Below are 25,710 nucleotides of genomic sequence, written 5' to 3' on the forward strand. Positions count from 1 at the left end.
GGCGGTGGTGAGGAGTCTTCTGGGATGAAGCTGACGAGGGGAGGGCCACACCCGTTTTCTTTGCTTTGAAAACGAGTCTACCATGCATAGAAAAGGGCGGCTTTCCTTGCTCACCCAGAAGCCTCACAGGCCCTGGTGAACACCCACATAGCACCACGGCCCTCCTGGCCCTGCGGAAAGCTGGAGCCTGCCTCAAGCCCTCCCTGCTCACTTCACTGCTGTGGCCTCTGTTTTCGTGGCTTCTTCCCCTTTGTGAGAACTCGGGGCATGTACGTGAACTTTTTGCAACTCAAGAAAGCCAGCCTTGGGGCCCTCCGTTCTCCCCAGACTTGACACCCAGGGACCTCATGTTTTGGCTTTGCTTTTGCAATGCACGGCTGTGTGTGCTCGGGCCTGGCTGGCTCTGGTGGCTGACGTGTCTTGGAGACCCTGTCCGCGCAGGCAGCAGGGACAGGACCACTGCCAGGTGGGAGCACAAATGGAAGCAGGAAACTGCTGAGCCCTCGAGCCCTCCCTTTCCTGACAACAGGACTCACACTCCTCAGATTCTTTATTTTAAAAGGAATAATTGTCTTTGACTTTAATGAGACACTTTTACTTAAAAATAGATCACTCATCAGAGGACACGCCTGAGACTCCAGATCCTCCCTGGAACCTTCTAGTAAAAGCAATGACCCCATGTGGCTCCTGCAACAATCTCATGTTGGGCCACACCTGGGACTTTCATCAGGTTCACAAGCACTTCTGGGGCGAAGACAGGGTGTGAGGATTCACTGCTGCAGCCACACATTTTCCCACTTTTTTATTTTTAAAAAATACCCAGACTTCAATGGTAATTTTTTTTTATTTTAAGAGTCAGGGTCTTGGTCTGTCTCCCAGGTTGGAGCGCAGTGGTGCAATCACAGCTCACTGCTGCATTGACCTCCTGAGCTCCAGCAGTCCTGCCTCAGCTCCAAGTAGCTGGGGTCACAGGAGCAGCTGCCACACCCAGCTAAATTTAAATTTCTTGTACAGAGAGTGTCTTGCTGTGTTGCACAGACTTGTCTCCAACTCCTGGCTCAAGTAATTGAGCCTTGGCCTCCCAAAGTGCTGGGATTACTGGAGTGAGCCACCACACCTGGCCATGTTTTCCCACTTTAGAAAAAGGAAATTCTTGCTTTTGCCCAAATGTATTAGTTTCTTTGTCCGAGTACCTCTGTGATTATCATGAATGGTATAAGTAGCAACGAATGAAAGTCAAACTAAAAATTTACTTATTTCAAAAGCACTTTAACCCATGACCAACCCAATACCCACTTTTTTTTTTTTTTTTTTTTTGAGATGGAGTTTCTCTCTTGTTACCCAGGCTGGAGTGCAATGGCGCGATCTCGGCTCACTGCAACCTCCACCTCCTGGGTTCAGGCAATTCTCCTGCCTCAGCCTCCTGAGTAGCTGGGATTACAGGCACATGCCACCATGCCCAGCTAATTTTTTGTATCTTTAGAAAATATGGGGTTTCACCATTTTGACCAGGATGATCTCGATCTCTTGACCTCGTGATCCACCCGCCTCAGCCTCCCAAAAGTGCTGGGATTACAGGCTTGAGCCACCGCGCCTGGCCAACACCCGCTTTCTTAAAACGCATTTATCCTTCAGATGTGGCAAGATGCCTGCGACCTTGTCATCTACTCCAGGGTGACAGATGGGATCAGGTTTACACACAGCATTCTCCACCGACCACAACCATGACCACAGCCGTGGACCCTCCGGAAAGTCAAGACTGGGAGCAACCCAAGGGTGGCCCAGGCCAGGGCGACTTCCCACCCCGAAGGGTGACCATTGGCCTGACCCAGAGAGCATCCATGAAGCAGCCGGCCCCGCAAGGACGTCCTTGTCCTCCAGCCAGAGCTGGGCCTCATCCTCCCAGATCCACAGAGTCCTTCAGAATTGTGCCTCACTCCAGTGTCCCAGGTAGGAGGCCATGGGAGGGGGTGGGGGCCTCAGGGTTCCTGCCCCACCTGCCCAGAGCCTGTAGCCCTGACTCAGGAGGGCCACCCCATACACCGGTGGAAGCTGTGGACCCAGGGAGCCCATCCCATGCCATCATCTACATGCGGCTTGTGGCCCCAACAGCCCTGAGCCGGTCTCTGGTGCAGGAGGGGCCCTGGGCAAACCGAGGTGCTGCCCCCAAGTCCCCAGTGCCCAGGGATCACCACTCTTCAGCTGGCCTCACCGCCACTTATTCCTAGGGCCCAGGAATGCTGTCCCTTTATCAACCCCCAAGGCCGCTCCCGGGCCTCAGGTGGGGCCTCCTCCAATCAGAGGCTCCGGTGCCAGGGACTCCTAACACGGATCTGTGACAGATGGGCCCAGGGAGGAGGGGCTGAGAGAGGAGGGGCTTGAGGAAGGAGGGGACAAGGAAAGAGAAGTCCAAGGAGGAGGAGCCAAAGGAGGAGGGGCCATGGAGGAGGGTTTGAGGGAAGAGGGGCCCAGGGCTTCCTCCAGGCAGCTGGGTCAGGGCATCCAGGAGAGCCTGGCTTGGACACCACTCAGGGTGAGCGACTGGCCCTCTCCCGGGAAGGTGCCCAAACCCCTGGACAGTCACTTAGGGGTGGCTATGGGCAGAAACTGGGCTTCTGTTCAGGGCTGGTCACCACGGCTGGTCTGTTCAGGGTTCCTCTGACCATCACTTTAATTTTATATTTTTAAGACGGAATGTTGCTCTGTCACCCAGGCTGGAGTGCACTGGCGTGATATCGGCTGACTGCAACCTATGCCTCCTGGGTTCAAGCGATTCTCCTGTCTCAAGCCTCCCGAGTAGCTGGGACTACAGGTGTGTGCCACCACAACTGGTTAACTTGTTTTTGTATTTTTAGTAGAGACGGGGTTTCGCCACGTTGGCCAGGCTTGTTGAACTCCTGACCTCATGTGGTCTGCCCGACTCGAACTCCCAAAGTGCTGGGATGACAGGCCTGAGTCACTGCGCCCGGCCTGACCATCACTTTAATGGCAGGGCAGAATCGGGGGAGCAGACCTAGCTTGGCTCGGCAGAAGGCCCACAGGAGCCAGCACAGCAACACCAAGAGTCTCCTCGGTGAGGGTGCTCTGGGCCTCGGGATGCTGACTGGTGACAGGGCCAGGCACAGCGTGGTGGGGCTGCACCACTGGGGGAACCGTGGGAACGGCAGATGTTCACCTCCACCCTGAGTCCAGCAGAACCCCACCCACCCCAAAGGACCTCACTGCCACCAGCAGAGTCACCAGTTGGACCCGTCTCCAAAGCTGCCGTGGTTCACTGATGCTGAGACCCCAAGCGGAAGCTGCTGGCCCCACATCTGTCCCCATTTGAACGACGGCTGATGCTTTAGCCAGTCTCTGATGGGCCAGAGTGGTTGCTGAACTTGGACGAGGCCTGGGTGGACGAGTCCTGTCTGTTCAGATGGGGACTTGTGCCCCGTCCTGCTGGGTCCCTTTCCTGAGGGAGGGGCTGCCCCCAGCCGAGGATCCCACATCTGCATCCAAAGCATACACACGATGCTGGAGAAGTAAAAAGCTGGTTCCCTCCATTTACTCACAGATGAAAAGATTAAAACATCAGCAAATCAAAATCAGAGAATTCTTAAGGCACTCTGTGCAACGGGAACACGGCTGGACATGGGGGTGGGTACACGTCTGGCGTGGCTGCCTCCACACGGGGCTGGGCAGGCCAGGCCCTCCTCAAGTCATCTCAGCCGGCTACGGGAACGCTGGGTCCTGGATGCCATGGTCAGGGTTGCAGCTAAAGGCGATGGTGATGGCATAGCGGGTGCCCCAGTAGACCTTCTCCACCCGGTGCAGGTTCTCAGACCCCGAGGTGAAGAAGGAGACTCGACCTGGGGGAGAAGAGAGAGAGGTGACCCCAGGGCCACACCCACAGCCAGGGCCTTCAGAGGGCCTGCGGTCCCTGAAAGAGCAACTGTGACCAATGAACACAACAAACTAGGCAGGCTGGGAAATCGCCCCCCTGGAACTGCTTCTGCAGGAGTAGGAGGAGCTGGGGAAACAAGCCAGCAGTGCTTGGGGGACCTGTGGCTGGGGAGGGGCCCCTGGGGCCAGCGGGGACTCTCTGTGGTGGGCAGGACAGAGGAAGGAGCTGCAAATGCAGCCAAGGCCACCACTGGCTCCAGGTGTCCCAGGCCATTTGACCTCTGGAGCTCTCACGAAGAACCCCAGGCCATTTGACCTCCGAGCTCTCACGGGTACCCCAGGCCATTTGACCTCGGAGCTCTCACGGGCACCCCAGGCCATTGTCTGACACTTTAGTATCTTGTTTCTAATCACAGGCTGAGAACAAAAACCAAGCCCTGGAGGTATTCTCACAAAGAATCAGGAAAAACAAGTCAATATAAAACATCCAACCGGCAAACACTTCCCCAGCTCCCTTCAAGGAGAGACAGAGATGAAGCCTGAACAGGCAGCTGCAGCAACCAGGGCCGGGAGCCTGGGAATTCCTGGAGCAGGGCCCCCAAATGCCTGTCTCAAGGGATTCCAGTTCACGTGCTGTAATGCTGAAGTGGCTCTGCCCACCCCACTGTGGAGTTTCTTCGGTAGGCGTTCACCGCTGGACTGGGAAACAAGGGCCATCGAGACTCAGAGGACACCACGCTCCCCCACTCGCCCTGACTCCAAATGTCCTGCGACAATTTTGTTCCCCTTCAAAGGTTACCGCTGGAAACTCAATCCCTGCTTTTCATATTTGTAAACTTGACTCCATCTTTGAAAGGGGAGAGAAGTACATCCCGGATGTGCAGGGCATTCTAGCTGGTCAAGAGAGAATTGTACTCTGCCTGGAAATAGCAGAGCAAAAGAAATCAGGCGGATGCAGTGGACCCTCTTAATGGAGGCTGGGAAGCACCCTGGAACACAGGCAAGGCAGCCCATCCTTCCTGGAACGGGGCGGGGGCACCTCCGAATATGAAGGAAGTGCCTGTTCCAGGATAATCCAGAGTTGCAGCACCTCACTCTGGGATGGCAAGGTCCATCATGATGGGCTCTGAAGCCAGCACCACAGAGCCCTCAGTGAGGAAGAAACCTGGTCACCAACACTGGGCTGGGGCATCATCTAATCTCAGGTTTCGAGTCCCTTTGAGAAGGGCCCAGCAGTGAGCGTCCCCCAGAGGGGAGGGAGGGGGACCCTGACCGCCAAGGTGACACACTCCAGGGAGGGAAAGGGATGGCACCTGCCAAGGTGACAGACACGTGCCAGGGGAGGGAAGGAGACCTTGACTGCCAAGGTGACATGCATCAGGGCCCGGAGGCGGGCTCTGGGCCAGCGGCAGCTCAGGGACCTGCCTCTGCCCCTGACAGTGACCTCAGACATGTGGCCCCGTAGACACCAGCCTCCTGACACACAGCAGGTGCTCCGTGAATGCAGCCTGGCTCCCAGGGACGCCCCCTGACACCCATGGTGCCTGCCGAGCCAGGACCCCACGCCCAGCCCCCGGCCCCCGGCCTCCTACCGGCTCTCGGCTCCACCGTCTTGTTGGCGCCCTCCTCCATGAACACGAACCGCCCTCCACCAAAGTCCTGCAGGTAGTCCGAGAGGTACAGCAGTGAGGTGTAGTCGAAGGAGCCGTAGGTCACCTGAGAGCAGAGCAGGGAGGAGGGGGTAGAACGGGCTCTCAGTACTCAGCCGGGACAATATCTTCTTCTCTCTTTTTTTTAATGGACAGGATCTCCAATTTTTTTATAGACAGTGTCACCCAGGGAGTGCAGTCAGCACTGTCATCGCTTACCGTAACCTTGAACTCCTGGCTTTAAACAATCCTCCTGCCTCCACATCCTTGTAGCTAGGACCACAGGTGCGCACCACTACACCCAGCTAAGGTTTTTTTTGTAGATAGGGTGTCAGTTCACCCACCTTGGCCCCAAGTGATCCTCCCACCTTGGCCGCCTGGGTGCTAGGATTACAGGCGTGAGCCACCGATGCTCTGTGCCTCTTACTTTCCAGAAAGTAAATTAACTACACGTGTCGGCCCCATTCATGAGGCCAGTTGTTCCTTCCCAACTTTAAAAACCCTCTGCCCAGTCTCCAGCCTTACGCATTCTTGACCAGGATTTCCCATAAGCTGAAATGTCCAAGCAGCTGTGTTCCAGCAAAGGCTGCGGACAGCAGGGGTGCACTCTAGGCTGGTCCCCTGGCTCCGGCCTCTCTGTCCACATGTGGGAACCAGAGGCTGCAGGCAGCAGGGGTGCACCCTGGGCTGGTCCCCCGGCTCCAGCCTCTCTGTCCACACGCAGGAACCAGAGGCAGGAGTGGGCGTGCTCTTGCTCCTTTCTTCAGATGTGGAGCAATCCTAAACTTTTTAAAACTTGTAATAAAATACAGAACCTGATGTACCAGCTTAACTGTTGCTTAACTGTTTTTAGGCACACGATTCAGTGACCAGCACATTCCCAAAGTTGTGTAGCCACCAGACCGTCCTCAGCAGAACATCCCATCCTCCCAGGCCAAGCTCCATCCCCAGGAAGCACTGACTCCCCAGGCCCCCCAGCCCCACCCTCTCCATTCCACTTTCTGTCTCTGTGAACCTGGCGACTCCAGGGGCCCCATGGACATGAGATCAGGCAGGATCTGTCCCTCCATGACTGGCTCACTTCACTCAGGGGTTGCAGCACTCAGCTTCTGTTCCAGAACCCAACCGGGACCGAATCTCAGGTGTGAAGGGTGCTGGAGGCCAAACCCTGAAGGTCAAGTGTACAGCCATTAGGAGACCACTGCAAAGGGGAGGGCGGGTCTCACCCAGCTCAGCTGTCTTGAGCACATCCAGAGTGTGGAGGGAAAGAGACACTCTGGGGAGGGAAAGGGCACAGGGCTGCACCGGCCCTGAACTGGGCACCCTCAGTACAGGCACTGAGCTGGGCACATCACACATGACAGAGCCTCGTGTGCAGCAGAGAGAGCCCAGGCTTGAAGGTGGACTCTGGGCCCTCTCCTGGGCAAGGTGGCCTCCTCTGAGTTCTCCCGGGAAGGAAAGCAGGATTATCCTGAGGCCTGGCCCCCAGTCCTACCCACCAGCATCCACCTTAGGTCTAATCCGCAGCAAGGAAGCCCAGTTTCAAGTGGTGCCCCCTAGGGAGGTAGGTCCAGCTCCCTCTCCCGCCACCTGCAGCTCCCTCCCCACCACCCCGGCCCCTGCCTGCCAGCGGGCCCTCAGCCCAGCTCCCTCCCCAGCTACCCCCACCTGCCAGGAGGCCATTTGGGCTCAGCTCCCATGGGCTTCACCTCCCCTTGGCCTCGTGGCTGCCCCCCGAGGCTCCCTGCTCAAAAGCTTCCCAAGCACAAGTCCTTGCCAGGCTCTGATTCTGGGGAGACCAGAGTAAGACAGACATCAAGTGAGCAAAGCCACGTGCAGACCACACTGCCTTCTGTAAAAAGGAACCCACACCATGTTTCATGATCTAACAGCCACTGGCTGCCTTATGTTATACAATGGGAGGAAAGAACAAATTTAGAACTGTTCTAAATGTGATTCTTTACAACTGACAGAATGTGGTATTTTATGCATTCCTTTTTATACACACAGAGACATTTAAGAAGGAACTCAAGATCTCATGACTGAGGTTACTTGTAGCTACGTGAGAGGGTTACCGGGGAAAGGTGGAAGATGGACTTTTTACTGTTTGCCTTTATATATATATATATATATATTTTTTTTTTTAACTTTTAAAGCTTGTAAGATGCATTACTTATTCAAATATTCACATTTTGATCCATTACTTACTCAAAATTAAATTTAAAATACACTGGCTGGAAGTCATAGCAAAATAACTCCCCACAGAACTGTGTTCGAAAATCACAGGTTTCTGAACAGTGCAAAGCGTCTCCTCAGTAGAAAAAACTAATCTTCAGACACTACTTTGGTTTCCTGATAAGCAGACAGAATTCAGTTGCAGGCCATGTAGGGAGCTGGGAGCAAGGGACGGGGCGAATCCACTGTCTGTGGCGGTGGAAGGCCAGTGAGTGCCACGCAGTCGTGAAAAGAGAAGTGGTTACAGGAAAGCGGTGGTGCCGGCTGCCTGCTGCCCACACTGCAGCGCCCACCTGAGGGTGAGAGATGAGGACTGAAAGCAATTCTAGGCCTTTAGATTCCTTCCTTGTTCTTGTTCCCTTGGGTTTACCATTTTAATGCCAAGCAGCAGAGTGCCAAGATGGCAGATGCTGACTGCAGATTACAACTGCGATCTCTCTCTCCCACTGATTACAACTGAAACTGCACAGGGTACACTTTGGGAGGCCCTGGCAGGCAGATCACTTGAGGTGAGGAGTTCGAGACCAGCCTGGCCAACATGGTGAAACTCTGTCTCTACTAAAAATAAAAAAATTAGCCACATATGGTGTCAGGTGCCTGTAATTCCAGCTACTCAGGAGGCTGAGGCTGGAGAAACACTTGAACTCAGGAGACAGAGATTGTGGTGAGCTGTGATCACACCACTGCACTCCAGTCTGGGCGACAAAGCAAGACTCCAGCCCAAAAAACAAAATAAAAATTGCACAGGGTGCCAGAGATGACCTGAAGACTCAGAAAAGCACACAGCGCAGCACAGCACAGCAGTTGCTTCCCGCAGCTCCTCCATTTCCCGAGGCTCCTCCTCCGGTTCCCGCGTCTCCTCCTATGACAGGAGGTCAGGCGCAGTGGGCGAACTGCACCGAGCAGGGGCAGCAAAACTGTGGAGAGAAACTCTCTCTGCTTTTTTCTTTTTTGTTTTACGACAGGATTTCACTCTGTCACCCAGGCTGGAGTGCAGTGGCACAACCTCACCTCAACTGCAGCCTCAAATTCCCTAGCTCAAGCAATCCTCTCACCATAGCCTCCCAAGTAGCTGAGAGAGACCACAGGAGCAGGCCACCATGCCCAACTAAAATTTTTTTTTTTTTTTTGGTAGAGATGGGGTTCTCACTATGTTAACCAGGCTGGTCTTGAACTCCTGGGCTCAAGCAATCCTCCGACCTCAACCTCCTAAAGTGCTGAGATTACAGGTGTGAGCTCCTGGCCGTCTGACTTTTCTAAATGAATTCCATAAAGCCTGTATTCTTTGGCATGAAAATGTGGCCGCTGATGTCTGTGATTGCAGCTGTTAGTTTTCGAAGCTATTATGGAGCTGGGGTGGGGGGTGGGGAGAAGTTAAGCCACTGTGAAGCTCATTGCTCTCAATGAGAACCAGGGGTTTTCTTGAATAAATGCTCCCTGAATAGCTGCAAGCCTTTGGCTAATTTCCAGAGTTCTGAGAAAGTCGATTCTGACCATTTTTGCCAGTTTTCCCGTTGCTTTTTATGGAAGGGAAAATTTTCAGAGGTTCTTACTCTACCACTTCACTGATGTCCCAGACAAAGACTTTAAAGTAGATATATAACCATGCTCTATGAAGCAAAGGTGAATAGGCTTGAAATGAACAGTTTAACACAGTAAAGCCATTTAACACAGCAGTTTAACACACACTGTAAGAAAGGAATCAAATGGAAATTTTAGAGCTGAAAAATATGCTGGATAGGCACAATAGCAGATTAGAGGGAAGAAGGGAAGAGGCTGAATTGAGGACAGACTAGTGAATTACACAACCTAAAGAACAGAAGGAAGAGAGCCTCAGGGACCTCTGGAACAACAGCAAAAGCTCTAATGTATGTGTCATCTATCTCCCAGAAGAATAAGAGAGAGAAATTGGTGCAGAAAAACATATTTGAGGAAATGATGGCACCAAAGTGTTTCCAAATTTGGTAAGGACAAATTGCATAAACGTCAGAGAAATCATTGTAAAGTTCTCAAAAAGTATTTAAAAACCAGCCAGACACGGTGGCTCATGCCTGTAATCCCAGCACTTTGGGAGGCTGAGGTGGGTGGATCACCTGAGGTCAGGAGTTCGAGACCAACCTGACCAACATGGAGAAACCCCATCCCTAGTAAAAAACACAAAATTAGCTGGGCGTTGTGGCGGATGCCTGTAATCCCAGCTACTCAGGAGGCTGAGGCAGGAGAACTGCTTGAACCCAGGAGGTGGAGGTTGCAGTGAGCCAAGATCACACCATTGCACTCCAGCCTGGGCAACAAGAGCGAAACTCCATCTCAAAAAACAAAAGAAAACAAAAACCAATACACAAGCCATACTCCATGAATGGCTCCAGCCTCCACGCATGGTGTGCACACCTGTAATCCCAGCTATTTGTGAGGCTGAGCCAGGAGGATTTCTCGAACCCAGGACTGTGAGGCTACAGCAAGCCATGATTGTGTCACTGCATTCTAGCCTGGGTGACAGGGCAAGACCCTGTCCCCAAACAAACAAAAACTCAGTACACAAAGAAACCTTGTTACAAAAACTACTCACCACAGAGGGAGTTTCCCTCCACAGCGGAGCCGTCTTCCACACTGTGTGGTATTAGGGGAATGGCTTAACTTCTCTGTGCCTCACTTTGCTCACGTATAAAATGAGGATGGCAGTGTACATACTTCATGAGGGCTGTTATGAAACTGAATTCACTAATAAAAGAAAAACAGTTACAACAGTGCCCAGGAACCTGACAGAGCTCGGTAAACACAGCATACACCGGTGATTTCAGGCTGTCAGGAGCTGTTCTTCTCTACCCTTTCTTCATGAACAGCTCCAGCCTCCATGCAGCTGCTTATCCCAGAAACCTGGGAGTCTCTCCTCCCACATCCCCCCTAGGGTTCACCCTGTGCTGTAACCTTTCCATTTCCCTCCAAACACGTGTCAGCACCATCCACTTTCTGCCCGCACAGTCTCCCATCGTTCCCAATGGTACCTCAGTGGGAGTCCTAACCCCAGGGACCTGGGACTGTGCCCTTATTTGCAAGCTGAGTCTTTGCAGATGTCATTTAAGTGAAAGATCATCTCAGATTATCCTGGATGTAGGGTGGGCCCTACACCCAATGCCTGGTGGCCTTCAAGAGAAAGAGAGGGAGATAAGACATGAGATGGAGGCAGGGGCTGGAGCAATGCACCATAGGCTGAAGGGTGCGGAGGACTGAGGCAGCCCCAGAGCCCGGGAGGGGCCTACGGCAGGTTCTTCTTCAGATCCTCCAGGAGGGGCCAGCCCTGCTGGCATCTTGATTTCAGACTTCCGACCTCCAGAGCTACAAGAGCACAAGCATGCGTGGTTTCAAGCTGCCCAGCGTGGGAACTGGTCCCAGCAGCCCTGGCACTGATGCGCAGCCCGATGTCCCTCTTCCAGCCTCCAGCGTCACATGTGATCCACTGTGAATGCCCAAAGCCCAAGCAGGTGTGGTGCCTTCATCAGCCAGTCACATCTGGGCTCACAAAGGGTCCTGTGTTCAGGCTTTCAGGAGAGGCTGATGGGGCCAAGGGCGGTCTTCACAATTTTTAAACTCTGTGAGGCCTTCTGGGCAAAGTGAGCCTGAGGCCCTGGTATGTGGTGGAAAATGGGGTTTCAAGTGTTGTGGGTGCCCCCTGATGTGCTGCTGAGCCGAGTCAAGCAACAGGTGTGGGGAGCCCCAGGCTCTGCCTCTTCCAGGCAGCCTTCTTTCCTGCCCCCTGCTACCTCCTCCCTAGCTCCCCCAAGAACCAGCCCTGCACACAGCCCCAGTTATCATGTCCCCGTCAAAGCAGGTGGTCCTGTTACCAAGAATGGGACCCACTCTCTCCTCCAGCCTCAGCTCCTACGTGCTGCCCCGGAGCTGAAGGACCAGCCCTCTCCTCCCTGGCTATTGACTTTAGAGAGGTGACCGAAGCTGCAGGCCCACCAGCCTGCTGGGTGAGTTCACCTCTTCACGAAAGACTGAGACAGCACAAGGCCATTAAGTTAGCTTCTTAGGAAAACGGAAATGGCTTCTAGCTGCAACCCTGCCGAGCCACGCCTTCGATGGAAGACTAGCCTCTGCCACACCTTCCAGAGCCCTGGAGTCAGGGACACGCCTCAAGGCTGCAGGATGCAGGCGGGGCCTTCGCTAGAATCCGCCATGTCTGAGAGGGTTACTTTTTCCACAAGTTAAACTACAGTAAAATGTGGCTTAACATGAAACTCCTCCCAAGGTTATATCTTCAACAAATGTCTCCAAAACAGCTGGCAATTTAAACAGTGTGCAGAGCAAAGCAAAGGGCACCCGTGCATCTGTGACCGCAGCAGGCCGTTTATGGCTCAGCATCGGCATATTCACAGGGTATTTTCTTCCAGTGCCTGCCTTTTCTCCACACAGCAAGCAGCTCAAGGCCGCACTCTCCATGTGAAAAAAAAGGAACCCAGGGCACAGAAGTGGACAGCCAGGGATCAGGGCAGCTCCATATCTGCATGCCTTCTGGCCCTTCCGTCCCACAGGCAGAAAGGCATCTGTCATCGCTGTGGGGGTAAAGCAGGTGAGGCCAGACATTGCGGAGGTGAACTGGAGGGAGCTGCACCTGGACCTCCTCGGCGGCCCAGTGGCCACTGCTATCGCAACGCTGGGAGCACACGGGCCAGGAGGAGAGGCACGATTCACGATTCTGCAGCTGAGAGCCTGGGGGACAGACTCCATCGCCATGGCGCCAGAATGTCCCCATAAAGAAACGGGAAGCTACGCCACTGTGAGGAGCGGCAGTGACAGGTGTGGGACGAGCTCAAGGGCCAGGCTTGTCTGAGCGTCAGACAGCCGGCCCCTCTGGGCCTGAGCACAGGAGCCTCGCAGTGGCCACCGTGCTTCCTACGACCCCTGAGGTCACAGCATGAAGGTCGTCTCTAAACACTGCTTCAGGTGAGGCCACATGAAGGGGCTGTTCTCAAAGTGACGTTTTAAGTTTGGCTTAAAACCCAGCAGAGGCTGCTGAAGAAGAGTTGGGCGCCTACAGCTTGCAAAGAAAGGTGGTGCCTCTGGGGTGCCGAAAGAACATGCAAGTCCCGGGTGCTGGGGACGCTGACCTGGGACACCAACCTGGGGACGGACTTGGGGACACCATCCCAGGTGCTGCAGATGCCAGCGTGGGTGCTGGGGACACCATCCCAGGTCTCCTGGCTCCAAGCATGACTCCAGGACATTGGGGCTGTCGGCACAGCCCCTCACAGCCAATTAGTTCTTTCTGCCTGAAGAACTTCTCTCTCTCCCCTCTCCCTGGAGCTCAGTGACTTAGCCAGCCTGCCTCTCAGCGTGGCTTGTCCTGAGCCACACTCTCTGCAGGAGGCAGGCGCCTGGCCTGCATGTCGGGAGATTCTGGACCCTCTCCTATGGGAGGGTTTCCTTCCCCAAGGACAAACCATCTTCAGGTCAGACACACCTGCCTGACCCCACATGTCACCTTTGCCCTACGTGTCACAGCACCTTGTTTTCCCTCTGCAGGTGACTATGACCATCTCAGACCAAGAGTCTCAGCCCCGGTCCCCTGAGGCAGCCATAGGTCCAGGCAGTTGCAACTGACGGTTGTTAAAGACCCTGGGGAAGACAGACGGGAGCCCAGTGCAGATCAGGTGGATGAATAAAGCCATGGGTCCCCCTTAATGCACAGAGAAAAACAGGCAACATCTCCTGCTTCCTGGAAGGCTGCTCAGAAGCACCCACACTCCAGCCCAAATCTGATCGGGTGCTATGCTGGCCACACAGGAGCCCTCGCCATGTTTGGCTGATTCACTTAAATTATCGAGCTCCTGAGTCTAGCAACCACATCCATGCTGCAGTTCAGATGGCACCGGGGGGCGGGGGTCGAGGGGAATGTTCTCATTGTAGAATGGAACATTCCACTGAATGGCACGTCCCAGGTGGAGGAGGTAGAGGTTCAGAGTCCAGAACACAGGAAGCCCCATGGAGCAGACAGCCACTATCTGCAACACATGGTTTCAACAGGGAGAAGAGGGCAGAGGGTCCCTGGCACCTATGAGCCCACTAACCTGACAAGCCAATGCCAAACAGACACAGACACGCCTGTGAACCCCAGGGAGATCTGAGCATGCAACAGAATACCTGTGGACAGTGAGGCCTTCCTGCTGATGCCTGGATGTGACCGTGGAGTATGTGTGTGTCATTTAGGGAAGGGGGTGCCTTTTATTTTAGAGGGGGATACTCAAGCTTCATGGAGGTGATAATATGATGTCCAGAAAGCCCATAGAACAGAGGGTGGAAGCAGGGCAGGTGGGAGTGGGTGAAACAGGACTGCAGTTGTGGCTAGACGAGGTGGCTCATGCCTGTAATCCCAACACTTTGGGAGACCAAGGTGGGCGGATCATCTGAGGTCAGGAGTTCCAGACCAGCCCGGCCAACATGGCGAAACCCCATCTCTACTAAAAATACAAAAATTAGCTGGGCGTGGTGATGCATGCCTATAATCCCAGCTACTCAGGAGCCTGAGGCTGGAGAATGGCTTGAACCCAGGAAGCAGAGGTTGCAGTGAGCCAAGATTACACCACTACACTCCAGCCTGGGTGACAGAAGGAGACTCTGTCTAAAAAAAAAAAAGACTGTGCTTGAAAAAAATGTAGTAACAAATGTCTCATGGCACAGAAAGCTGGCCATCCAACCGCTACTCCTTCCTCTGTCACAGCCGGCGTGGCAGGGCCGCAACACTCCTAATCTTCCCAGCCACAGGCTTCCGGGCTTTAACCTTGTATTTGAACTTCAGCTCCGGTGCTGTTGACAGTGCCACCCAACCACTTCCATCCAGGCTGACTACGAAGGGAACTCATGGCTTCTACATGAGGAAAATCAACCTTAAACAATGGCTATGATGCCATTCTGCGCATTAGCTGTGCTTTACTTTCATCTTCTAAAATCTTTTATTAAGGGCCAGGTGTGGTGGCTCACACCTATAATCCCAGCACTTTGAGAGGCCCGGGCCGGTGGATCCCTTGAGGTCAGGAGTTCGAGACCAGCCTGGCCAACATGGTGAAACCCTATCTAATAAAAATGCAAAAATTAGCTGGGTGTGGTGGCACATGCCTGTAATCCCAGTTACTTGGGAAGCTGAGGCAGGAGAATCCCTTGAACCGGGGAGGAAGAGGTTGTAGTGAGCCAAGATCGCGCCACCGTACTCCAGCCTGGGTGACAGAACAAGACTCTGTCTCAAAATAAAAAAAAAAAAAAGAAAGAAAGAAAGAAAAGATAAAGAAAGAAAATGGGTTGGGCAGTGGCTCTCACCTGTAATCCCAGCACCTTGGGCAACCAGAGCAGGAGGATTGCTTTAGCCCAGGAAGTCAAGACCAGCCTGGGCAGCATAGTGAGACCCTGTGTCTATAAAAAAATACAAAAATGAACCAGGCATCGGGGCATGCACCTGTGATCCCAGCTATAGTCTTAGTCCAGGCTGAGGCAACAGGATCTCTTGAGCCTGGGAGGTCAAAGTTGCAATGGGCCATGACTGCACACCTGCACTCCAGCCTGAGCAAAAGTGAAACCCTGTCTCAGAAAGAAAGGAAGGTAGAAAGCGGTAGAAGATAGCTCCCACAGACAACACAGAGACCTGGGCCAGGGAGAGCATGCGGGTCAGAGAGGAGGCCAGATGCTGGAAGAGGTCGAGCATAAACCTGTGAATGAATAACAGTGGGGCCACCACAGGACGTGTGGGGCAGGTCCCTCCACCTCTTGTCACCATCAAATGAGAAATTTTATCTCCCCAGCTCCGTCAGTGAGATTGAGGGTGTGCCCTGAAACCTCAGGGAGGAAGACATCTAACTGCTAACACCCACTGGGCATGGCGGCGCGTGCCTGTAATCCCAGCACTGTAGGAGGCTGAGGCAGGCAGATCACAAGGTCAGGAGTTTGAGACCAGCCTGGCTAACCTGGTGAAACCGTCTCTATTAAAAATACAAAAATTAGCCAGGCATGGTGCGGCCTGCCTGTAATTCCAGCTACCCGGGAGGTTGAGGCCAGAGAATCGCTTGAATCCAGGAAGCAGAGGTTCCAGTGAACTGAGATCGTGCCACTGCACTCCAGCCTGGGTGACAGAGCGACACTCTTTCTCAATCAGTCAATACATACATACTGACGCCGTCAACACAGCAGGCAGATGTTCTAACAGGCAGCCTGTGGTAGTCCCTGACCACGGAGAACGGGAACACATGGCCCTGCCAGGCACTCCCACAGGTAGCCGGTGCAAAGCAGCCTCACCCAGTCCGCGCGCAGGCTCACCCTGTCCACATGCGCGCTCACCCAGTCCGCGCACGCGCTCACCTTGTCCACGTGCGCGTGCCAGTACTCGTCGTGCGCCGTCCGCGCTTCTGTGCTGTTTATCCGGGAGAAGAAGGTGGGCTTGGTCAGATGCAGTGAGGCCGCGCTGATCCCAAAAGCCTCCGCGATGGTGAGCTGGACCTTCCTCCGCACATCCCTGCAGAGGACACAACAGCCGTCAGCGCAGCCACAGGTGGGAGGGGACGCCCGTGGGTCCCAACCTGTGGGTGCCAGGAAGAGGAGCTGGCCCGAGCAGGGCTCCGGACCTGCGTGGCGGGGACTCCCCAGCACACCAGGAACAGATACTGGCTCTGCCCGGGGAGTACGTGGCCCGCCGCCCACGAGCAGAGACCACAGCAGCGGGACTGGGAGGAGGGAGAAGGGCGCCTGTGGGACCCACGCTGGGGAGGCTGGTGTGGAGTCGGGACCCAGATGCCAGAGTCCCAGGGCGGGACTTGCAGGGCTGGGAGCCCAGCCTCCTATTCAGCAAGGAAGAGGCTGCTGTCCCCTGACTTGGGCCTGGACATGAGGAGGGGGAGCCGGAGTGGAGCCTGCTAAATGTGGATGGGGTCTCTGTACGGGGGGGCGGGGGGGGGGACAAGGGGACTCGCTCTCAGAAGACCCCATGTGTCAGACCAGAGAGGCTCTGAAATGGATGTCTGGGTGGGCACAGGCCCGAGGGGGGCACTTGTGTGTCCTGGGATGGTTGCGTGACGTTTGGCTCCTTTGTCCTTATCTCAATCTGGGCTCCTCCAGCAGATTTTTTTTTTGAGACGGAGTCTTACTCTGTCACCCAGGCTGGAGTACAATGACACAATCTTGGCTCACTGCAACCTCTGCCCCCAGGGTTCAAGCAATACTCCCGCCTCAGCCTCCCAAGTAGCTGTGATTACAGGTACCAGTCACCATGCCCAGCTAAATTTTATATTTTTAGTAGAGACGGGGTTTTACCATGTTGACCAAGCTTGTCTTGCACTCCTGACCTCAGGTGATCAGCCCGGTCTCCCAAAGTGCTGGGATTACAGGCATGAGCCACTACACTTGGCCTCATCCAGCAGAATTTTTAAAACTGGGCTGATTTTACACAGCAGAAAACAAGAGGTCCTGATCAGGATGTGGCCACATGACTCCAGATCAGTTTCACTAATCGGGGCATACCCTGGCCACGCTGGGCCTGCCCCGGTCTTTGCTCTGTGAAAACTCGCCTTTGTGGGGACTCCCCAGATGGGTCAGCTCCCCATACCCCTCAGCCCCAGGCCACCCCACCTGCAAACCTCCACCCGCCTCACTCCTCCTTACCGGTATAACTGGAAGTCCTCCTCTAAGAAGATGTTCTGTATTTTATCCCCAAAATATCTGTGGAAAAAAAAAAGGAGAATTCACAACACACTTCATTAATCTGTTGTTCATCTCCTTTCAATTCAGTCATTCCTTAAGCTAACCTGCAACTCCCTGAAAATCAACCGGTCCTCCAGACTCCATTTCTACAACGGTAACTACTATAAAGAAGGAGCCGGGGCCAGGCAGAGTGGCTCACGCCTGGGTGACAGAGCGATACTCCATCTCAGAAAATAATAGTAATAATAACAAAGAAGGAGCCGGCTGGGAGCAGGACTCGGGCTAAAGTGTCAGGCAGGGAGGGTCTCTTTGCTCCCCCGCCCCTCAGATTCTTGGTGGCTGCTCCTGGGAGCTTTCCACCTTTGCTGCCTCCTACACCCACCCCTTCTGTCCCTGGGCCCACAAAAAACACCAGATTCCCCTAAAGTTTCATGAACAAGCCTCTGGCCCACAGGCTGCAGAGAGCCCACACCTCCCAGCTCCTGTGTCCCAATAAACCACGAGGGACCTGGCCAGCATCACAGCCACTGAGGCCCTGAGGCTGCACCCAGACAGACCCTCCCTCTCGTTGTCCACATGTCGACAGCTAAGAGACATGGAGCCGCTCACTCAGCCTTCAGAGTCAGTACTGAGGTCATGCTGCAGCACTCACCTGTACAGATTCACAAAGTGCTTCCCGACAGACAGGGCCCCGGAGTGCAAGTCCAGAATGGACGCCTGGAAAAGACGTTGAGGAGTAAAGCGTGTGGCCACAGCAACAGCCATGGCTGTGTTAAAAGTCACTGATGGTAAATGTGAGTTACCAAGGTCCATCCTGCACACACTCCAGGATTTTATTTTATTTTTTTGTAAAAAGGATCTTACTTTGTTGCCCACGCTAGAGTACAGTGGCACAATCTCAGCTCACTGCAGCCTCCATATTCCACGCTCCAGGCCAAGCAATCCTCCCACCTTAGCCTCCCAAGTAACTGGAACTGAAGGCGCTCGCCACCACACTTGGCTAATTTTTCTATTTTTCATAGAGATGGGATCTCACTATATTACCCAGGCTGGTCTCAAACTCCTGGGCTCAAGTGATCCTCCCACCTTGGCCTCCCAAAGTACTGGGATTACAACCGTGAGCCACTAGGCCCAGCCTCAACCCAGGACTTCCTTAAAATCCTCCCAGACCAGCCAGGCGAGGTGGCTCAGGCCTGTAATCCCAGTACTTTGGGAGGCTGAGACGGGTGGATTGCTTGAGGCCAGAAGTACAAAATCAGCCTGACCAACATGGTGAACCCCCGTCTCTACTAAAAATACAAAATTAGCCAGGCGTGGTGGCGGGTGCCTGAATCTCAGCTACTCGGGAGGCTGAGGCAGGAGAATCTCTTGGACCTGGAAGGCAGAGGTTGCAGTGAGCCGAGATCACACCACTGCACTCCAGCCTGGGCCACACAGTGAGACTCCATCCCAAAAGAAAGAAAAAAGAAACACTTTGAAATTCTCAGAGTCTGTAAATTAATCTTCCTAGAATTTTCAAATATGCGGTCTACACAATGGTTATGACTCAAAACGATCACCAAATACACAGAGAGAAACAGATCTTCAGACAATTCCACACACCAAGGAAGAAAATAACCCTGAGAAAACCGAATGGGAATTCGTGCTAACATCAGCCTCGCTGGGGACTGACTCTCAGCCGCTGCCCATCAGGATGGCGCAGCCACAGTGGGCGGTGGCTCCGTGTTCCCTGCAGCTGCAGCAATACAAACTGGGGTTTTAAAACAACACAAGTTCAAAAAAGGAAAAAAAAAAAAACACAATAAAACCCAAGTTCATTCTCTCACAGCTCTGGAGGGCAGAGGTCTAAAATCGAGCTGTGGGCAGGGCCCTGCTCCCTCCCAGGGCTCTAGGGGAGGTCCTGCCTGCCACTTCCCATGGCCTTGGGCTCCCTCTGCTTCTGTCTTCAGAGGACCTTTTCCTCCTCCCTCTCAAATCTCCCCCTCCATCACTTCTGTCTCCTACAGGCACTTGCCATTGGATTTAGGACCCACCCTAAGTCCGGGGTGATCTCATCTTGAGAGCCTTAAATTAATTACATCCGCAAAGGTCCCTTCTCCAAATCAGATCATGTCCACGGGCTCCAGGTGGACACATTCTGCAAGGCCACCAGCCAACCTCCTGCAGCATCACACAGGGGATGGCAGCCCCGGAGGGCGTCCATGGAGGCATGAAAAGCATCACAGCGTCTCTGTCTCACGGAGGCTCTGCTGTTTCCCAGCAGCTCCGCGGGCTCTCCTGTGTCCAGTGCACACGCCGTCTCCTCACTGGGCTCCCTGCTTCTGATCCCCTCCATTCCCCTCATGTGACCTGGAGCCAGGCAGGCTATGATATGCCGTAAAGAGATGGCCACGCAGACCCAAGGACATGCTCTTCCCAATGAGAGGCTGCCGCGTGGGCTTCAGTCAGGCGCAGCTGCTGCAGTGGGTACTGAGAAACACTACAGCTGGCCCCACCTACATTTGGGGACACCAGGGGACCCTGCACATCTGTGCCCTGTCCCTCCAAGTGAGAGCAAAGTTAAAGTGTAAAAAAAAGGGGCAGGAACTACATTTAACTCACCCCTCCGTCAGAGCCTCCCAGAGAGAGCCCCTTCTCAGCTATGCTGTGGGGAGAAAATAATTCAGAATTTAGTTACTAGAATTGTCTATAATGTATTATTTAAGCAAAACATCAATCAGCACAGTTAATGCAATGTTAGTGTGTCCTGCTTGTTTAATGTTTAGGATGTAAACAAATGTTTAGACCAAAGGATTCAACTTTCAAAGCTCAGTGCCTAAGAGAGACAATACTGTCATCTCTGTCTGTCAATACCTGCCTCAGCTTAGAAACGGCTGGGCTTCAGTACTTTGGGAGGCCGAGGTGGTGGATCACCTGAGGTCAGGAGTTTGAGACTAGCCTGGCCAACATGGTGAAACCCCGTCTCTACTAAAAATACAAAAATTAGCTGGCATGGTGGTGGTGGGTGCCTGTAATCCCAGCTACTTGGGAGGCTGAGACAGGAGAATTGCTTGAACCTGAGGCAGAGGTTGAAGTGAGCCGAGATCGCACCACTGCACTCCAGCCTGAGTGACAGAGCAAGACTCCATCTCAAAAAATAATAATAAAAATGACTTTATCTCTCATCTTCAACATCGAGAGCAACCTGGACCAAGCTCAGGAGCCTGGGGAGCATCTGGGGGAGGACCTGCTGCTCCCCATCTCTCCAGGGACCTTGGGAAGGTGGAGGCAGCTTTGAGATTCACCAGCTCAGGAGATCGAGGCCCTGCCTATGGTGAGAGAAAGACACCCATGCGCCAGCTGTGCTGGATCTGAGAGGACCACCCTGAGCTGCCGCAGGTGCTGGGAGCCGCCCATGGACACCGAGCAGGGACGTGCCACTGCCTTAGTGAGACAGCAGTAGCCCCACAAGGCGCTGGGCAGCATCCTCAGGGCAGGCTCCCTGGGAGGAATCTCAGGGTGGGTAGTGGCCCACGGCTGCACACCATCTCAAAGAGCGGTTGGAAAACTGAAACTTCCTTTTAAGATCTCAATAAGGGAAAGTCCAGTGCTAGCTGCCTCTGAGTGGCGTCCTGTGCTGCCACAGGCCTCAGCCAGGTCGTCTGAAGGGCTGCCCCGAGGCAGTCTCAAGAAAGACACTGGGCAGTCATCAAGCAGTCTCCCGGAGGCTCCAAGGTAAGCACGGGGCACTCGGCAGCAGCCCCCGGAGGCAGTGCAACCCCTGCAGAGGAGCCCGGGGCTCCAGCACTCAGCTACAGCTCCATGGAGGGCCATGGCCTCCTCTCCTGAAATCGGAAAATCTGGGCATGGCCCTTGAAAGCACATAAGGAAATTCTTATGAAATTATAATAAAATATTTAAAGCCACTTTATTACTAATAATGCTCTGCTCCATCCCAGCCCCACGCCATGACTCTGCATGTTTGTTTAAATCCCACCGTGCTCAGGGACGGGCGGTTACCTGCGAATCCGCTCCGCTTCCTCCCTGGTGATGATGGCATCGGTGACGCCTCTGCCACACTTCCTAGGGGTGCAGCCTGGGAGGGGACAGCCTGGGTAAGAGGCAGTTTCCAAGGCCGCTGGCGCATACCCTTCCAGGGGATGGGGCGAGAGCCAGCTAATCCGCCTGGTCAAATGTGAATTTCAGACATGCAACCGCAGCTCTCTAGTGTACGTGCGCTTTGTGCAGCGCGTCTGGAGTTCACGTCTCACGGGGTGTCCTTGGCTTCCAGTGGCTACAACTGGAGACTTAATCCAGAAGCACCTATTGCTTCCCCAAACCCGGGAAAGCCCCAGAAGCTCCAGACACGGCCTCAACGGCATTCCTGAACCATTGCTGACTGCAGGTCCAGACACCCACAGACACCGTCAGAAAACTCTCCTGAGGCCACCAGAGTGAAGCTTGTGGGTCTAGTCCCAGGCCTTCATCAGGGCACAGCAAACTGCTCCCACAACCCCATCTCTCCCCATACCTTGGTGACCTGCAGAGGCTGAGTGAGGAGGAAGAAGCAGCTCAGATGGGGGTCAGGGTTGTCAGGGCAGGGGCAGGGTCGCTGTGGTAGGGGCAGGGTCATCAGGGCAGGGGCAACATGGACAGGAAAGGGTCAGTGTCATTGGGGTAGGAGCACGGTAGTCAGGGCAGGGTTAAGGTGTTCAGGGCAGGGGCAGGGTGGCCAGGGTAGGGGCAGGGTGGGCAGGGCAGGGGCAGGGTGGGCAGGTCAAGGGCAGGGGCAGGGTGGTCAGGGCAGGGGCAAGATGTTCAGAGCAGGGGCAGGGTGGTCAGGGCAGGGGCAGGATGGTCAGAGCAGGGGCAGGATAGGTCAGGGCAGGGGCAGGATGGTCAGGGCAGGGGCAGGGTGGACAGGGTAGGGTGTTCGGGGCAGGGGCAGGGTGGCTGAGGCACAGATGTGCAGAGTACAGTAGAGCATCAGAGAGGGGCCCAGCGACCCACCCCAGTGGTGGTTTGGTACCAAATGCAGCTGGCTTTGTGTGCTGGGTGGGCCAGAGGCCAGGCCTGACCAATGAGATGGCAGCCCATGAGCACCAGGACACAGGCCGACCGCGACTTCGAAATTTGCTTTTCTTCCCTCTCCCTGCATCCTGCCTGGAAAGCCAGTCCTGAGCCTGGGCATGGAGCCTCGCTCCTGGGGCATGGAAGTAAAAGCCTGATGCTCAGTGCTGAGCGCCAGCACCAGGGCTTGGACCCGAGAGTCACAAGGTGCCATGGTGACATTGGTTCCTTTCTCTGGGCCTTGTCCCAGGAGATAAACAAAGCTCCACTTGGCTGAATATCAGGGAAGGGGAATTGTAGTTACACGTGGCTAAATGATCTAATGGACACAGGTGTTTTATTTAAAAAACAAGTTAGTGAGACAGCAGTAACCCCACGTGGAGCTAGTTTTTTATTTTAAAAAAAAAAAAAAAAAAACACCATTTTTATAAGGTTTACCCCACGAAACATGAGGACTCAGGAAAGTGGAAAGCAAAAGGCAAACGCAACGAGAGCCACACGGGCCTGTGTGCGGCCTCTGTACCAGCAATGAGAATCGCTAGAGGGAAAAGAGGGTCACTCGTGGCACAGGAGCAACTTGGCAGGAAGGGGAAGGGGCGGCAGACAGCAGACACCACCACCCCACCACACACTGGCGCCAAAACAGACGCTGCCAGGTCCACACTCCATGGAGAATCTAACGCCTCCTTCCCTAACGGGTGGGTAAAGGAGACAGGAAGTGGTGACAAAAATTTGTGCACACAAGTATGGGTCAGGAGAAACACCCTCACACTTCGTCTGCTGCTGGGACGCATGTGCTTCCCAGACACAGGAGGAGCATGAGCAAAAACAGGCTACACATCAGCCCATGAAGAAAGTCTGAACCAATTGCAAAGAGTCTGCGTCACACAGGTTACGTTACCCAACTGCAATTCAAGCAGGTTAGAAGTCAGTGTTTTAAAGAAGGACCAAAAATCCCATGGATTTTGAAGTTTTTTAAATTTCCAAGTAATTCCTGAGTTAAAAAAACAATAGTAATAGAAATTAGAGGCCAGGCACAGTGGCTCATGCCTGGAATTCCAGCACTTTGGAGGCCGAGGCAGGCAGGCTACTTGAACCCAAGAGGAGTTCAAGACCAGCCTGGGCAACATGGGCAAAACCCCATCTCTACAAAGAATATAAAAGTCAGCCAGTGTGTGGACTATGCCTGTAGTCCCAGCTACTTGAGGGGCTGAGGCGGGGGTATCACTTTAGCCCAGGAGGACAGGGCTCTAGAGAGCCATGTTTGCCTCACTGCACTCCAGCCTGGGTGACTGAGCAAGACTCTGTCTCAAAAACAGACAAACAAACAAAAAAAAGAAATTAGGGAATACTTATAAAATGATAATGAAAACACCACAAATTAAGACACTGGGGGTTTGAAACTTCCAGTGAAGGTCAAGGTTGAGTAGCAGGAACCGGATTTAGCCTCCTGCTTGAAACAACTAAAAACTGGACAAAACACACAGAATCATGGTCCTAAAACAGCCTCAGCCTCGAGGACAGAGACCCCAAGAACGGGAAGTGAGTGAGTATAATTCACAGGATCCTGGGCTGAGCTGGTACCAGGAAAGGAAGCCACAGCAGTGACGGTGAGAGCTGTGATGGCCCCACGGGTCCCCCCTCAATCTGCAGCAGAACACTGAGCCTCAGAACATGCAAAGCACACGTGTGACAAGACCAGGGCTTGAGAAAAGAACCATAACAAGGATCAGGCTGGGCGCAGTGGCTCACTCTGTCCCTCCCTCCCAGAAAATACATTAAACCATTTGCTTTATTGTAAAATACATACAACACAGAATTTACCATTTTAGCCGAGATGTTCTGTTTTGTTCCGTTTTGTTTTTGAGACAGAGTCTCACTTTGTCGCCAGGCTGGAGTGCAGTGGCATGATCTGGGCTCACTACAACCTCCAACTCCGTGGTTCAAGCGATTCTCCTGCCTCAGCCTCCCAAGTAGCAGGGACTACAGGCATGCGCCACCACACCCAGGCAATTTTTGTATTTTTAGTAGAGATGGGATTTCACCATGTTGCCCAGGATGGTCTCGGTCTCCTGACCTGATCCGCCCGCCTTGGCCTCCCAAAGTGCTGGGATTACAGGTGTGAGCCACTGCACCTGGCCAACTGAGTTTTTTTTAAAGTGCAAGGTTTGGTGGCATCAGCCACAATCACATTGTGCAGCCATCACTAGCACCCCCTCCAGAACTTTTCCACCTCCCCCAGGTGAAATCCCAAACCCATTAAACATGGACTTCCCATCACCCCTCCCTCATTCCAACTTTTTTCTTTTTTGGGGTGGGACAGGATCGAGCTCTGTCCGAGGCTGGAGTGCAGTGGTGCACTTAGGTTCACTGCAGCCCCGACCTCCTGACCTCCCAGGCTCATGATTCTCCCACCTCAGCCTCCTGAGTTGGGCCTACAGGTACTCACCACCACACCTAGTTCATTTTTTATTTTTGTAGAGATGGGGGTCTCACTATGTTTTCCAGTCTGGTCTTGAACTCCTGGCCTCAAGCGATATCCTGCCTGGGCCTCCCAACGTCCTGGATTGAGGTTGAGCCACTGCTCCAGGTCATTCCAACTTTTTTTTTTTTTTTGAGACATAGTCTCACTTCCTCACCAAGCACCAGGCTGGAGTGCAGTGGCAATGATCTCAGCTCACTGCAACCTCTGCCTCCCAGGTTAAAGCAATTCTCCTGCCTCAGCCTCCCAAGTAGCTGGGATTACAGACGTGTGCCATGCCCAGCTAATTTTTTTATTTTAGTAGAGACGGGGTTTCATCATGTTGGCCAGGATGGTCTCGATCCCTTGACCTCGTGATCTGCCTGCCTTGGCCTCCCAAAGTGCTGGGATTACAGGCGTGAGCCACCGCACCTGGCCCCCAGCTGTTTTTAATGTCGATAAAGTATTAATGGTAGCAAGAAAAATTTCTCCTAGGTGCTAACATTCAAAAATAGTTTGGGAAAGCTGGGATGTTGGAGAGAGAACTTCTGCTAAGAAAGAGAGGGAACCCACACAACAGAAACACGTTTTTTCCTGACCCCTCGCGGTCCGTGCCTCCCGCGGCGTAGCTGGGATCACGTTCTCGTGCGTCACAATGGCGCCCCTTGGTGGAAGAACTTGGCAATCTTTTCTTGGTTCAAGTACAAAGCATTGAACTGAATTTTTAAGAAACCTGAATTCTCTCAAAAA

The 25,710-nt window shown here is 53.7% G+C and overlaps 1 protein-coding gene and 1 long non-coding RNA gene across 3 annotated transcripts in view; one reads left to right on the plus strand and one right to left on the minus strand.

Annotated features, from left to right (window-relative positions):
* Positions 1-1,431: 1,431 nt before the first annotated feature.
* LOC144582740 (uncharacterized) lies at positions 1,432-6,362 on the plus strand. The gene is made up of 2 exons (XR_013536126.1): positions 1,432-1,950; positions 4,302-6,362. It is a non-coding gene; the product is annotated as an uncharacterized LOC144582740 (long non-coding RNA).
* OGFOD3 (2-oxoglutarate and iron dependent oxygenase domain containing 3) overlaps positions 3,518-25,710 on the minus strand; it is a 28,162-nt gene continuing 5,969 nt past the window's right edge. Inside the window, exons 3-9 of one of the 2 annotated variants that reach the window (XR_013536103.1) lie at positions 21,450-21,525; positions 20,052-20,094; positions 18,103-18,167; positions 17,412-17,468; positions 10,339-16,269; positions 5,478-5,601; positions 3,518-3,851 (exon numbers count right to left, since the gene is read on the minus strand). Coding sequence is in view for 1 of the 2 variants with exons in the window: in XM_002748849.5 (XP_002748895.1) it covers positions 3,715-3,851; positions 5,478-5,601; positions 16,116-16,269; positions 17,412-17,468; positions 18,103-18,167; positions 20,052-20,094; positions 21,450-21,525 (656 nt within the window). In the remaining variant the exon portion in view is untranslated. The remainder of the gene's footprint in view (positions 3,852-5,477; positions 5,602-10,338; positions 16,270-17,411; positions 17,469-18,102; positions 18,168-20,051; positions 20,095-21,449; positions 21,526-25,710) is intronic. The other variant, XM_002748849.5, reaches the window with a different exon arrangement.

Source organism: Callithrix jacchus, chromosome 5, assembly GCF_049354715.1.
Source record: "Callithrix jacchus isolate 240 chromosome 5, calJac240_pri, whole genome shotgun sequence".
Classification (NCBI taxonomy): Eukaryota; Metazoa; Chordata; class Mammalia; order Primates; family Cebidae; genus Callithrix; species Callithrix jacchus.